The sequence below is a fragment of the Ruditapes philippinarum genome, unplaced genomic scaffold (genome assembly GCF_026571515.1).
Source record: "Ruditapes philippinarum isolate M1 unplaced genomic scaffold, ASM2657151v2 ctg656_1_1_1_1, whole genome shotgun sequence".
Lineage (NCBI taxonomy): Eukaryota > Metazoa > Mollusca > Bivalvia > Venerida > Veneridae > Ruditapes > Ruditapes philippinarum.
In genome coordinates this window covers 115625-130600 of record NW_026857385.1, presented here as the reverse complement: position 1 = coordinate 130600, position 14976 = coordinate 115625, and the positions used below count along the sequence as shown (strand labels likewise).

The following is a 14976-nucleotide window of genomic DNA, read 5'->3' as shown; positions in this document are numbered from 1 at the left end:
AACACAATTTATTAAGGTTTTATATCATTATTATAATGGTCAAATGAAGATTTATCAATATTGTAAGTTCCTAAAAGCATTTATTTGTAACAATATTACCAAATTAACATTTTCATTTTAATACAGGGAAGTAATTAACAATGTAATTTCTTAAAAGTTTAAGTCATTTTTTTCAATAAGAAATAAATGCATACATTTTAATGGTTATATATAATGTGAACAAATATTTGCAGAATGAATTTTACATATTCTTTGATGTTTGAAAATTGATTTAGAAGCATAACTATATACATATATAAAATGTCACTTAAGTGTGGTTACAACCATAATTACAGCATACATGATCTCTAAAACACCATTACTTTTCATATTTCTAATACAGAGTGCAACACCCCGTTCCATCGTCTGAACTGCATGTTCTGGTACAATCAATGTCAATTATTGGTAAAGCTATCATTCAAGGTTTTATAAAAGATGTTTTGTGCAAATAAATAGTTAATAAAATTGGTATATTCAAGTTTTTATTTTTGTTAAACCGTGCATGTTCCAAGTTCAGCCTCCGCGCAAGACTATTGGTGGCGATCACGCACTGCACCGCGTTCCGATGATGTTCTATCCAAAGCAATTATGATTAACGTTACTCAATTATTTGTTATACATATTTGCTATCTTAATTATCTCGTATAGAAACGAAATGAAAATAGTAAATTCAACAACTTAATTCGAGACTTAGAAAATGCCAAAATATGAAAAGGCTGAAAGATAAAAAACGAAAATACAAGTTATTTAATGGTCCGTTGTATATGTGTCCGGTTTATTCTTGATATCAGGTTACTAGCCTGATATCAAAATGTATTTATCATGCAACAGTTTACGGGCGTTTGTCATGGCAGTTGCAGGATAAAATAGATATTGGCAATGTCTGATAAATTGTTAATGACGAAAACATTTTGATAATTTATAGAATGTCCACCTGGGAAGTATGGAGCAGAATGTAAGAAGAATTGTTCCTCAGCTTGTAACCAGGGTGATTGTAATAATGTCGATGGCAAATGCCTTTACGGATGCGAGTCTGGTTACCAAGGAAAGAGGTGTAAAAACGGTAAGTCTGTTTTATGAAGGTAGAATGATAGCATAAAATATGTATACTAGTATACTCTCCTTAATGTACACAATATTAGTAGATGTACGATGTCAATAAAATATTTTCGTTTAAATATATTGTTCTGATATTGTTTACTTATTAACTATTATTCCTTTGATTCAATAACTGACCGTTTTCATTTAATATACGAAATTCTATAATGTACATTTAATGCATATTAGGACAACTCATTATGTTTTATCAGAACCGAATTTATGTGAGGATTATCTAGTCTTTTGATCGCGATCGCTTAAGGTCTTATGAAATACGCATTAGCACAACATGTTACATTAATATTTTGCACAAATTAATGCCTTGTAGACTTCTACCAAGATTGTTCAAATATATCCCTGGACTCAAATTTGGATCCGCCCAGGATTAATCCGTTTTCCTTATATGTTTTATAGTTAAAGAATAAAAAATAACCCGCCCAGGATTGATGCATTTTCCTTATATGTTTTATAGTTAAAAATTTAAAAAATCTTTAAAATTATAAAGCGTGAGCTTAGATATTTAGCATGAAACATTGTCAAGTAAGCCCCTATTAGGATTCTTCAAATTATAGCTCATGGTTATTCTTCAATCATAACTAAAAATGAAAGGGAAACAATTTATAGTGAGATTTTACTACGAATCTTCAAATTATAGCATTTGGGTCAAAATTGCCCCTACTACAGGTCATGGCTATTCTTCAATCATAATAAATAATGAAAGGGAAACAATTCATAGGGAGCCCCTATTAAGATTCTTCAAATTATAGCTTTGGGGTCAAAATTGCCCCTTCCACAGGTACATGTAATAGTTATTCTTCAAATCATAGATAAAGAAATCATATTTGAATGTTTACCATACATTTGTACATGTTATGCAAATTTTCTAAAAAAATATTCAGTAGGAGGTAGTTAGTGTAAAGGTCATGGCCTCTAGCAATACAGATGTTTGCTTTGCAGGGATATTAATAAAATGATTTGAGAACATAATGATTCAGACAATGTATGATTTCCAGACGTAAAGGTTTTATATGTTTTCAGAAAAAGGTAATTGAAAAGATTGTATATAAGAAAAGTAGCTTTAACTATATTTCAAAGTTTAATCATGTTAATATAGCTATGTAATATAGTGATACCTAAATATTGATGTAAGAATAGTTTTGTTTTGAATCAATTATTATACTATGGACTTTGTATCTGAACATTAGACACATCTCCAAATTGTCTTTCATTTTACATGCTGAAATATGACTTTACCACCAAATAAATTATATACTAAAGCATTATGGCAAAGTTCAATTGTATTAGGAATAATCTACTTTTGTACCTACTATTTAGTGTTGAAATAATGCTGGTATAGCATTTTTTCAAATGCAATCTTGTTAAATATAATTATATCACAGCCAAGTTTTAAAAAATACCGAAAAGTGAACAGATGAAAAGTCGATTTGCGTCTCATTAAGAAGCCGATTTGATAAGCCATCTACAAGGTATTTATGATTATCTAATATAACATGTACTTTTTACCTGACGAATACGATGTGATATAAACTGAAAAATAAGTATATAATTGCCAGGTAAAAAGTACAGATTTGTACAGTATGTTGTGAACTCAAGTGTCCTTCAAATTGCAATCAGAGCTATAAGTGGTACGGCTCGATCATTTTATACCATAGAGATAATTCCAAAAGTACACGATTTAACAAAAACATAAGACTTGTTTCACTTTTTTACAGAATATCATGAGCAGTCGTGTGCAAAATTTTATGGTATTCTAATTTATATTTTTTAATGCCCTAACATCACGATAAGTGATTGGTACATGGGATTTAAACATGCTTAAGTTCATATAATAGTAACTCTCACACAATTTTCTTTGCATAATAGATGTCGCTAAACGTACGTGTATTTAAGATTATATATATGATTTGTGTATTGCGCAGCATTAAATCAAAGTTGGTATTTTGTTGTTTTTGGGTTCTATTTTCTTTTCCCGCGTAAACCGTCTGACTCCTGAATCTCCTAATTGAGAATATGTTACTAAGGCAGAGTGTATTTTTGAAAATATTTCTACTAATGTACGGTCATTTTTTATCTGCAATAAAACATATCTCAGTTACTGTGTAAATAATATTGTTATTATGTTTATAACAATCGATATGAATTCATCCTAAGCAGGCAGCTCATTTATAAGCACAAAAAGATTGTCAGAATGCTTTTATATGTACGGGTGAATATTATCAGTAACAAAGATCTTTTACACAGCAGTTTATATACGGCCCTATAACCTGTCGAGAATCTTTATGACGAATTCATGATAAAGCAAACTCTATTTATTTAAGTAAAGAAAATAAAATAAATTTATACATTGACAGCAGCTGTGGGTATAGATTATATAAACGTCACGAATATCCAATGAAAAGCAAATTAAAAACGTGCAGTATTAAAATGACATATCTGTCTTTTTCCAAATGGTCAATGAAACTATACGACATGACAATATTCTTGAAATATACTTCACTCTTGTAAACAACGTCAAGATCATACCAGGTATATCAGACTTTGTTATCATCTCCATCTTTTAGGCCTACCTTCCTCAAATAAAAGTCTCGTATTTGAACATTGTATTAAAAAAACCAACTGGACTGACTAACATTTTCATTTAAACCTGAACATCACAAATACTAAAAAACTGTCGTTTTAAAGCCTTTGGATCCAGTTCAAACCACACTTCAGGGTGGGATATCTAATTTCATACCCACTTAAAGAATAACGGCTTAACCAAATTCGCCCTGGAAAACATCTATTAAAACAAAATAATCAATAAAAGAGACTAACTCTATAAAAATATTTTTAAAAACAACTAAAAAAAATTGTCAGGTCATGATAAATGGCTAAAATTAAAAAAGAAATATCTCAAATAAAAGCTGAAATAAAAAAAAATCACATGTAAACATCCAGAATCTTGCTGATGATGATGAACCTAATGCACTAAGTAAATTTGTACCAAATAACTTTACACTCTAATAAAACTTTAAAAATAGCATTCACAGAAGGTGTCTCCAGAAGAAATAAAAACTCATGCCCTCTCAAAATTAATAAGACTGAAAAAAGCATTTTTAACAAACAATTTTAGACAGTTTCTCACCAATTATATCACTCACTTTAAGCGACAAGCATTCAAAATCCATTGAACTAACTGTAACTACCTTGTGAACCACCTTTCCAATGGCAAACAAACAGATCTCATACTTCTTGGCTATTCTAAAGTTTTTGGTGAAGTAAACCATCTCAAACTCTTAAGTACCATGCAAGAACAAAGTGTCTGCCCTCTAATTCTATACAGTCTGGAATACAGTCCTTTCTTATTGCCGTCGACAGACAGTAGTCATGGATAGTGACTTGACAATCTGAAAAGTGTCAGTAACTCTGGATGGATCAATGATCAGTCCCATGACCCCCCCCCTTTCGTTTCCTTCTCCATGTCAACAAGGTATCTTCTTCCGACCTTAAAATCCAATTTTCAGATTTATTTGCAGATAAACGCTGCTTGTGTACTTAACCTTTAGTTCTCATCAGACAACCAACATTCATAACATGATCTAGACAATGTGGTTCTGTTAGATAAGCAGTGGGACATTGAGTGAGAAATTGAGAAACAGAATTCTTGAAAAAAGCCAAACACGACAAAATTAAAATGTTGCAGGCTAGATTTGATTGTATTCTTTATAGTGCAATATAATTTAGATTACAAAAACTAAGCATATAATTAGCACCACTATATGCACCATGGCGAAGTCCTAAAGTTGTTCTCTAATGCTACTAATCTTGAACTAGATCTGTCTGCTTACCTTATATTTAAGACACAAGAGTGTATGGATGGATGGATGGATGGATGGGTCGAATCTGAAATGTTATCTGAATTGTTTTAAACTTGATCAAATGATAATTTTCTCCAAAGTATCTTGTGAACACATCTGCGGATGTTTCTACATTCAAAATTTTACTATTTCATGTTTAAATGTTGAATTCTGCTTAAGCCGGTGCTAGGGGGGCGTGGACGGTAACTTGCCACTTTTTCCAGTAACGTCCATGAACAGGCTCAATCAAACCGAGCCTGCAACATTTTTCAATTTTGCCGTGTTGGGCTTTCTTTAGGGATTCTGTATTTATCTATTTTATGATCACATCCGTGTTATTTGTGCCGTGTGGCGGCTGTTAAAAGTCTCCCCGTACATTTAATCAAATGATGTTATATTTTCGATCCTTGAAGATCGTTCAGCCCGACATTATTGTTGTGATTGTGGTATTTTTAGTTTCAACTTTTCGGCATTTTCTAGTTGGGTGGTTCCAATATTTCCTACTTGAATAATGTTGAATTACCCTTAGGATATGTTGCCTGCTTTTTAAATTTCTCTTTTGACGTCTTATCTGTGATACGCACTTCAAAACCTCCACCCCCTTTCAAAATTTCCCATTTTTTTTAATTTCCGGCCATTTTTTTTTTTTTTTTAAGGGAAACACGTTTTTTTATTATTTGGGGACCAAAAAACGTTGTTTTTCTTTAAAAGGGAAAGGGAAAAGGTCACATTGAATTTCCATGAAAACCCGCCTTAATGAGCACTTTCTGGGGGAGGGTTTCTACTTTTAAAAATTTTACTTTTTCATTTTTAAATTTGTTGAATTATGTTTAAAAGCCGGTCAAAGGGGGCGGGGACGTAACTTGCATTTTCCCCATACCGTTCCTTTTTAACCCGGGCTCAAAAAAAACCCAGCCGGTAACATTTTTAATTTTCCCCGTTTTGGGCTTTTTTTTTAGGGTTTCTTATTTATCTTATTTTTTGTATTTACCGTTAACATGCAAATGAAAAAATGCATCACTAAAGCCTACTATCCTTGTAAATAATTCCTAAACATCCACTTTCAAATTGTTGCTAAATTGCTGATATACACCGCTCACATCAATTATAATTCTTAATTACAGTATGTATATTATAGTCAATGTACTTTCCCTTTTAAAGATTCTTTGCAGAGGTGCTGTTTAGTTTTTTTACAAAGATAAATAATTGTCAATTTATGGGATCGATTTTCACCTTTTCAATTAAGATTTGTTTCACAAGCTACAAATTCTAAGTCCAATCAAGTCCATACAGTTTCTTTTTCATATGATATAAGCTGAGTTGCATACAACCTTTACAGTACTTAATAAGTGTGCATTTGATAACTTGGTATTGACCCATTTAGTATTTATAACCTTAATAGAAAATCTGTCAAAACAATTAAAATACACATATTTGAAAAATCTTAATGTGAAGGATAAACAGAAGACCTTACATGACATGAACAATGAGCAGAATTTAAATTAAAGGAAAAAGAAAAATATATATATAAGTAATCTTAATTGCCCTTTCTTAATCCATTAAAATCAGGAAACGTTAATTATTGTCATTTTGAATTGCCCAGGCTTCTACAAATAGTCACTTGGATTAATCGTAAATGTCTGAAATGTATTAAAACACTATTTGTGAATCTCAGCCTGCGAAGCTGGTTCTTCGAGAAAAGATGTGAATTTACGTGTAGTCAACATTGTGCAGGTGGAATCACAAAGTGTAATCATACTTAGTCTAATGGACATTGTAAAAATGGATGTAAACCAGGTTGGATTGAACCACGTTGTATCAAATGTAAATTCCATTGATAATTAAAATTAACATAATGTTAAAGATTTTTTCATTTCTAAGCATTTTGTTTGATTTTTATAGAATACTTTTCCTGCATTATTTCTATATCAGCGATGAGAGACAAATGACCACTATACTCAATGTCCTAGACCAAATGTCACGAAGAAATAACGCATTGCCTGATGATCAAACGAGAACTCCCTACATTACTGACCCGATGCTTTCCTTGTTGAGCTAAACAGGCAGATATGTCAGCATTCAAATATTTTATTTTGTTACGATCATTTTATATTGTGTTGGATGAAATATGAAGTATTTGTAAAAAAATTTGATAGTTTGCAACTAACTTACAAGTTAGAGTTTCAAACAATTTCATGAAATTGTTTACAGATATCTTAAAACATTTTAACTTGTAATTAAATAAATAACACACCATTTTCTACATCTGTATGTGAAAACAAACAGACCCCCTCCGGAATAAAAAAAATATAGAAGAATGTAGATATAACTTATATTCGAACTACTTAAATCTATATGAAAAGTCCGGTTTTTTAAGCAAAGTTCTCATTTTAATTCTCATGAGATGCATTTGAGTTATATGTTTAATTGAAATAAGCTGGCGTAGGATATACGATAAAAAGCGACTATTCGAAATTTCCCCGTAACAATACATATATTGAGATATCTGCGGTCAGGTCATGAACATTAATATTTAAAATATCAAATTAGTTAATTAAATAACAAAATTTAAATTTTTTATGTTTAAAGAAGGGTTACTTATTTATGAATAAAAAATCATACTTTATAAATTCAACAGTGAAAAATTATCAAGAAAATTATTTCACACTTTCCAAATGAAAGAGACTTTTTTCTTAAACTGTTAAAGTTCCCCTTTATCTTTCCATATATTTTAATTTTCACTAACAAATATACTGTTTTAAATTTAAACATAGTTAAAGAAACTGTTTGTAGCAAACGGAGCTGAAAATTAATTGATTTCACTTGTGAATTAAAATCATTGAAAATAGATAAAATATACCTACATAATTTCATTAATTTAAACTGGATCACCAATTTTGGTAATTTGATAAACAGAACTATAATTGTCACTTCATATATCCACATGCAAAACTTCTGTTAGAAACCATTTGGGGCATATTAATATATATTCCACGACAGCCAATTTAATACTGGTTGGTAAGACCACGACAATTCATCTGCCAAAGAAATTTTTAAAATACCCAGCTTTCTTTAGAAACATCTTTTAAAAAAAAACTAAAAAGGAATTTATCTTAAAGTCAGGTTTGGCTGGTAACAAACAAAGACCTATTTCTTCAAAGGTGTGAAACGTTTAAAATTGGAATTATTATTATAACTTTTGGTGAGATTTTGTTCTGTACTGTTAATTATAACTTTTATTATATATTATGCTGCTTTTGCAAACATTTGACAAACAAATACAATCTCATTTATTTATACAGCTTGTGATCGTGGTTATTTTGGTCAGAACTGTTTTAAGAAGTGCAATGACCATTGCAAATACGGGAATGAACACTGCAACAATGTTGACGGAAACTGCACATATGGATGCATGGATGGATGGAAGGCACCATTGTGTGACCAAGGTAATATTTCGTTTCAATATTTATGAGATTTCTCTTCCAGTGTATATTGTCTAAGTTCAGATGGGTTTGGTTTATTTATGTATACTGGTTTAAAACTGTATTCACTGATATACTAATATATACACGGAAATTAATATCGCAAATTCCGATCAATTAAGATTAATTTTAATCGTTATTTAAATAGTTTTAGATATATTTATAAACTTTTTTTTTTTATTATGACTTTTATAGCACAATGTGTGCAGTGCACGCTTATTTCTTCATCACTTACAAAACCTACACCAAATGCATGTTAGAAACCCAATTATAACATACTCTAGTAAATATTCAGTTTACTTAAAAATCGTTCTGTTCCTTTACTAATTGTAAAGTATGAGAATTGCAAATTTAATGACAACGCCTGATTGACATGCATAAAACATATATATCGAAATTTCTGTGGGGCCGTGGTAAAAAAAAATCGGTCAAAAACTATCGACACTCAGCTGTTCATTTAAAAATACCAGGTAACAGGTAATATAAGGAAGACTATCGAACTCGTCTACATCGTTATTGTTCCTGAAGACCAGACACGGCATAATGTTATAAAGATATAGCTCAGCTTAAGGTTAAAATATATTTCACAGAGTGAACACTAGCTGCAATATTTTCTATAGCGGCGTAGTTTGATTTTACATGCAAAACAAACACAATATCAATTTAATCCATAGTTTTTAGTAGTTTTGTGTCATTAAGTTAATGCATGGAAATGCACCTGAGGTCTTCCTCCAATAAAACCGGAAAGTGGCCACATGCTCTTAACTGTGTTGGTGCGACGTAAAACCTAACAAAATATATATTATTTGACCGAATATTTCTTCGTAACGTCATGTGATTTCCTTTAGGACGCCAACAAAGACGACATCAACAATTTTTCATAGTGAAAAAAAGTCCACGTAATATTTCTTGAATATGTGACTCAAGGCGATTATGCGTTTTCTTCACATTTTTCCATTTATTTATTTCTCGTTGCTTGTCATCCGCATTTAAAAAAATAGTCCGGCTACTGTTGAAAATTATACTTAATAACGTAACTGAAAATTGTTGAAATATAATGTCACTGTCTATTGAAAAAAGCAGGTAATACATTTTATATGTGGTAAAATAATGCAATAGTTATTTCTTGATGAATTAAGCCTGTGATCCCCGATTTTCATGTCCCAATTCTTTCTTTTATTTGTCCCCAACTACTGATACCATACCTTTCGATGAAACACCATAGCTGCCTTCTCCTTTTATTATATTTTTCTTTTTATCTTTGTCTTTTAATAAAGCTTCCCTTATTATTGTGAAATATTACACTTTGTGTTTGCCATAAAACATTTTGTTCAGAACTTGTCTAATCATCATTTGCCCTTAAATTATGTGCTAACATTAGACTTTATCTCTACAAAATTGATTTTGACTTTCTTAACAAATTGTTTTGATTATTTCAAACAGTAAAGTGTTCTAATGTCAAAATTGTTTTACTTGTTCTGAAAATGTTCAAAATTATGTTCAACTTTAGTTCGCCATTTGGAACGAAATTGTTGGAGCCCTGTTTTTGGTTCAAAAAACGTTCCCTGATCATTTTGAAAACAGTAAGTGTTTCTCTTGTCGAAAATTTTGGCGTTGACCTTGTCAAAAGCAAGCTTTTATTTTATCAAACTGCTATGTTATTTTGTTAAGATATGGTGTTTAAATGCCTTAACATTGTCTTATTGTGTCAAATAGAAGTGTTAGTTTGCGAACTTACACTACTGAATTGTCTTGTTATATCAAATATTCGCATTATCTGGCCGAAATGGGTTGTTGACTTGAATAAATAATTCCTTACTATGATAAAATGTTTGCTTTTTTGTCGAAAAACGGTTTTGACTGGTTAAAACTCAGTCTAGTAAAGTCAAAAATTGCAGTATCTTGTCGAAATGTGGTAATGACTTGTCAAAACTATGTCTTATAATGTGAAACAGAAGTACATGTACAATATTGTCAAACTTTGATGATTTCTTGTAAAAAAACAGAAAACAGTCTTATTATGTATATCAATTATTTATTTTGTTCTTTTTTAGTTCTGTCTTGAGAAAGCGCTGTGTGAATTTGTTAAACTGTCTCTTTATTTTTTAATTTTATATTTTCATATTTTTTTATTATTAAGTTGGGAAAAAAAACCGCATTTGGACAGGAAAAAACGCATTTATCCTAAATAATGGGGACTGGAATTTTAACCACATTGACGTTTAAAAAAGTGACAAAGTCAATGCCCATGTAGTTACAGAATATACTGTTTTTAACAAGTAAACACCACATTAGAAAAGGAAAAATGATATTCGCCATTAAAGGACCGCCATGAAAGAACGATGTTTAGTCTAATTAACACCGAACCTTGACAAAATAAACTGTACATAATGAAATAAACATAATGAGGCAAATCTAGACAAGTTAAATCTGCTTTTGGACATAATAGCGTGACAGTTTGACATACTTAAATAGCGTTTAACAGTTCTCAACCATAATCTGTAAAGATACCACTATTATTCACTTAATAAGACGGTGTTTAGGCATGTTAAAATCAGTTTGGACAAAATAGCATGGCGATCTGAGAAAATAAGGCAGTGTTTAAACATGTCAATACCATCTTTCGACGAGTCAATAATACTGTTTGACATAATAAAATAATGTTTACATAAACAAACAAAATTTATTGGCAAGTCAACACTAGTATATCACAGTATTTTTTAGACATGATAACAACAGTTTCAGGCAATAAAGCATAATGTTTTGACACAATAAGAAAGAATAACACCACCTAATACAAAGCAACATAACAGTTTGAGAAAACCAGGACAATACTCACACAAGTCAATTATAACGTTTGAAAATGATATCACTACTAACCGACATGATAAGACATGAGTTTGACAAGCTGACATCAAGTTCCGACAAGATAGCAATACTGTTTACATAATAAGATAATTTCTAGACAATTTACCACCACATTGGAAAACACAACATGCTATTTTGACATGAAAGACATTTTTAGGCAAGATAACGCCGAATTTGATCACAATGACATGGCAGTCTGACAAAATGTAACGGTGTTTAGACAAGTCAATACCACATTTGGACAAGACAAAACGACAGTATAACATAATACAACAGTGTCATAACAAACCAGTATCACATTTGAAGAAGGTGACATCAAGTTCCGACAAGATAACACTTTTCCCAGAATAGGACTATTTCAAGACAATTTAACACCACATTTAAATAAGGCTGTGTTTAGACATGTTGTAAATCTATTTCGAAAAAAATGGCGTGCATGTTAGACATATTCAGACTTCCATTAGGCATGTTAACACCGGATTTGGACATGATAACATAACGTTTTGAAATAATAAGACAGTGTTTAGACAAGTCAGCACTACGTTTCGACAAGAGAACATGTAATACTTCGTTAAGACATTTAAGATTCTAATAAATCGTTGGCAAGCCAACACTACTATTACACATAATAAGACGCTTTTAGGGGAAAATAAAACGAAATGTAATAACATGAGGCAGCTACGGCGTTTCATACCAATCTATACCACAAGCTTGTTGTTATTATCTGTTTGGTTGCTCTAAGGCAATTTTTATGAAACAAGATGTTAAAATTGTTGTAATTGGAATGTGGTATAAATGCAAAGTAAGAATTTCAGGTTGGTTTAATGTTGCTCTCAAAATCTTTATTTTGTGAAGAATTAAATTATACGTACATTATATATACATCATTTAATAAAAAATACACAAACGATAATTTAATCTTAATAATAAAATTCTCCAGAATTATGTTCTGCTTTCCATCAGGCTAAATATTATAACATCTTTTTAAAGTAGGATTTGAAATATATAATACATATTATTTGAAATGTTCATACAAAATAATCAATAGAGGCCTTGATTTTAAGATTGTTAACCTAAAGACTAAAGTTGACAAATGAGATAACTGGTAAATTAATATTGTTTTTGCTCAGAGCAGTTGGCGGTCTTTACTACGAGGTTTTTGATGCAATATTGATAAAGTTATTAATTAATTTCAAAACTATGGTAATCAAAGTACATGTACGTTGATTATTGTTTCATGTTGCAGATATAGATATTATTTACAATAAAAAATTAGGTAAGCTACATTTATAACCATTTCTATGTAATGATAGAGTGCCTAGCTGGAAAATATGGTGAAGGATGTAAGAGAAATTGTTCAGTAAATTGCAAAACTGGTGTTTGCAATCATGTCAACGGCAATTGTAGTGAAGGGTGCAACCCAGGTTATCGAGGACAAAAGTGTGAAGAAAGTAAGCTAGCTTATATATTTCACCACATATTTTTAAGACTGTGTTCTACTATAATAAACATGTTATTGATAGCTTCAACATTCAATTCCATACAATCATATAGCTGTACATTATGAATCCATACAATGTTTTTTAAGCAATTTACTCAGTTGAATAGTTTGCATTTGTTGAATATTTACATTTATCATAAAATTATTATTAACGTTTTTTTAATGTAAATTTACATTTTTATCTTTTTACATATTTATTTACATTTTTTACAATGTTTACTTGTTAATGATATTTAGAGTGTAATAACGGTTACTATGGTGATAAATGCGCAAATCAATGCAATACTCATTGTAAAGAGGGGAACAATATATGTAGACATACAGATGGAGTATGTTTGAATGGTTGCCAGGCCGGGTGGAATGGTGAAACATGTGATTCAAGTAAGTAAACGGAATTAACAAATGTGTATTTTATTTCACTCTCATGATTTATTTTTCCAGTTTTAATAAATCAAATAAACATCATTTCGCGATATCTCAAATTTCCTCATTTTCATATATCAAATCAAAATAATCTATCACACATATGTAATTCCAAATCTAATCAACACCGTTTAAAATGTTCTTTTTTTTGTTTGTTTTTCTTTTGTTTTTTTATCGTTTTTTTGTTTTTTTTTGGGGGGGGGATGTTGCGTGCGAGCGTGTGTGTGCACGTGTGCGTGTGTGCGCGTGCGTTGGTGCGTGCGTAAGTGCGTGTATGCGTGTGCGTGTGTGCGTTTTCTTTGTTTTGATTTTTTTCATTGATTTTCTGTTATAATTTGTTTTCCACCAAAGTTGAAATCAAAATAGACTATTCATTTTTCAAGAAATAAAATCTACTTCCTATCTTCATTTCATCGTCTTTTTATGACAAATCATCAGTTTTGCATATGCAAGCAGAAATACGGAAAGTCAAGCACAATTATGACAGAACAATTTCATTTTTTTATCATTTTTCTTAGATGCACTTGCATATTTTATTCTTGAATAATGTTCAGTCTGATGAGTAAACTTAAAAAAATGTTATTTGAGTAGTAAACTGCTTCTGTGGATTCAAACAACTTTATTCTTTACATAACGAAATATAATACTTTCTTTCATTATGTCATTAATAGAATGTTTGCCTGGGAAGTTTGGTATTGGATGTAAGGAGAATTGTCCTTCAAATTGTAAACATGATGCCTGTGGGTATGTTAATGGCAATTGTGATAAAGGGTGCAACCCAGGTTTTCAAGGAAAGACCTGTAACGAAAGTAATTATGTTGCCGTTATATTTTAGTATGGTCCTTCGGGATCATTGATTACAGTGTTTTAAGTGGAGGAATGAACGTTGCTTAAGCGTGTGGTATATGACGTGAGATATGTTGCATTTTTAACACATAGGCCTTTAAGTAAATGCAATTTTCTCATTGTAGGTTTTCTTTATTATTCAAGTGATTCCGTTAAAAGTATTCTTAACATCTAATGTTTGATAACGATAATAAAGTTTTGATGTCAATACAGTTGTGAATCTAAAATTGAAATTATTTTCAGACGTATTTTGAAGCATAAATATGCAATACAATTGAATGTCGTATCTGGAGATTTCGATTGAAGAACATAACTCTTGCTTATAATGTAACATGCTTATGTATTGAATCTTCTGTAGAACTCTAGGTTTCTTTAAATAAAATTTTTCATCAATTTTAAACAAATTGCCTGTGAAAAAAATCTATTATTGTTATATTTAATTGATTTCAATTATTTCAATTTCTTTGTTTGCATACTTTTGTTATGATTTTGTATTTTAAAATAATATTTAGACTGTACTAGCGGTACCTTTGGCGATGACTGCGGCAAGAAATGCAGTGAATACTGTGTAGGTGGAGATAAAATGTGCAGACCTACAGATGGGCATTGTCTAAATGGTTGCCAATCGGGGTGGAATGGGACAACCTGTTTCTCAGGTTGCAAAATTTAACTATTTAATCCATCACCTTATACATTTTCTTTTCAATAGCTTGTCGTCCCCCGCTCAAAGAAAAAAGGGGGATATAGAAATAGGCTCCGTACGTCCGTCCGTCCGTCTGTCCTTCCGTCTGTCCGTCCGTCCATCCGTCCGTCACACTTTGTGTCCGGTCCATAACTTTGTCATTTATCAAAGGAATCTGAA

At 31.0% G+C, this 14976-nt stretch overlaps 1 protein-coding gene across 1 annotated transcript in view; it reads left to right on the top strand.

The window, feature by feature from the left end:
* The window catches only part of LOC132749560 (uncharacterized), a 60942-nt gene that overhangs the window by 32148 nt on the left and 13818 nt on the right, over window positions 1-14976 (top strand). Inside the window, exons 9-14 of the mRNA XM_060739370.1 lie at window positions 965-1102; window positions 8297-8440; window positions 12658-12795; window positions 13083-13226; window positions 13940-14077; window positions 14627-14770. Of these exons, the coding sequence (XP_060595353.1) occupies window positions 965-1102; window positions 8297-8440; window positions 12658-12795; window positions 13083-13226; window positions 13940-14077; window positions 14627-14770 (846 nt within the window). The remainder of the gene's footprint in view (window positions 1-964; window positions 1103-8296; window positions 8441-12657; window positions 12796-13082; window positions 13227-13939; window positions 14078-14626; window positions 14771-14976) is intronic.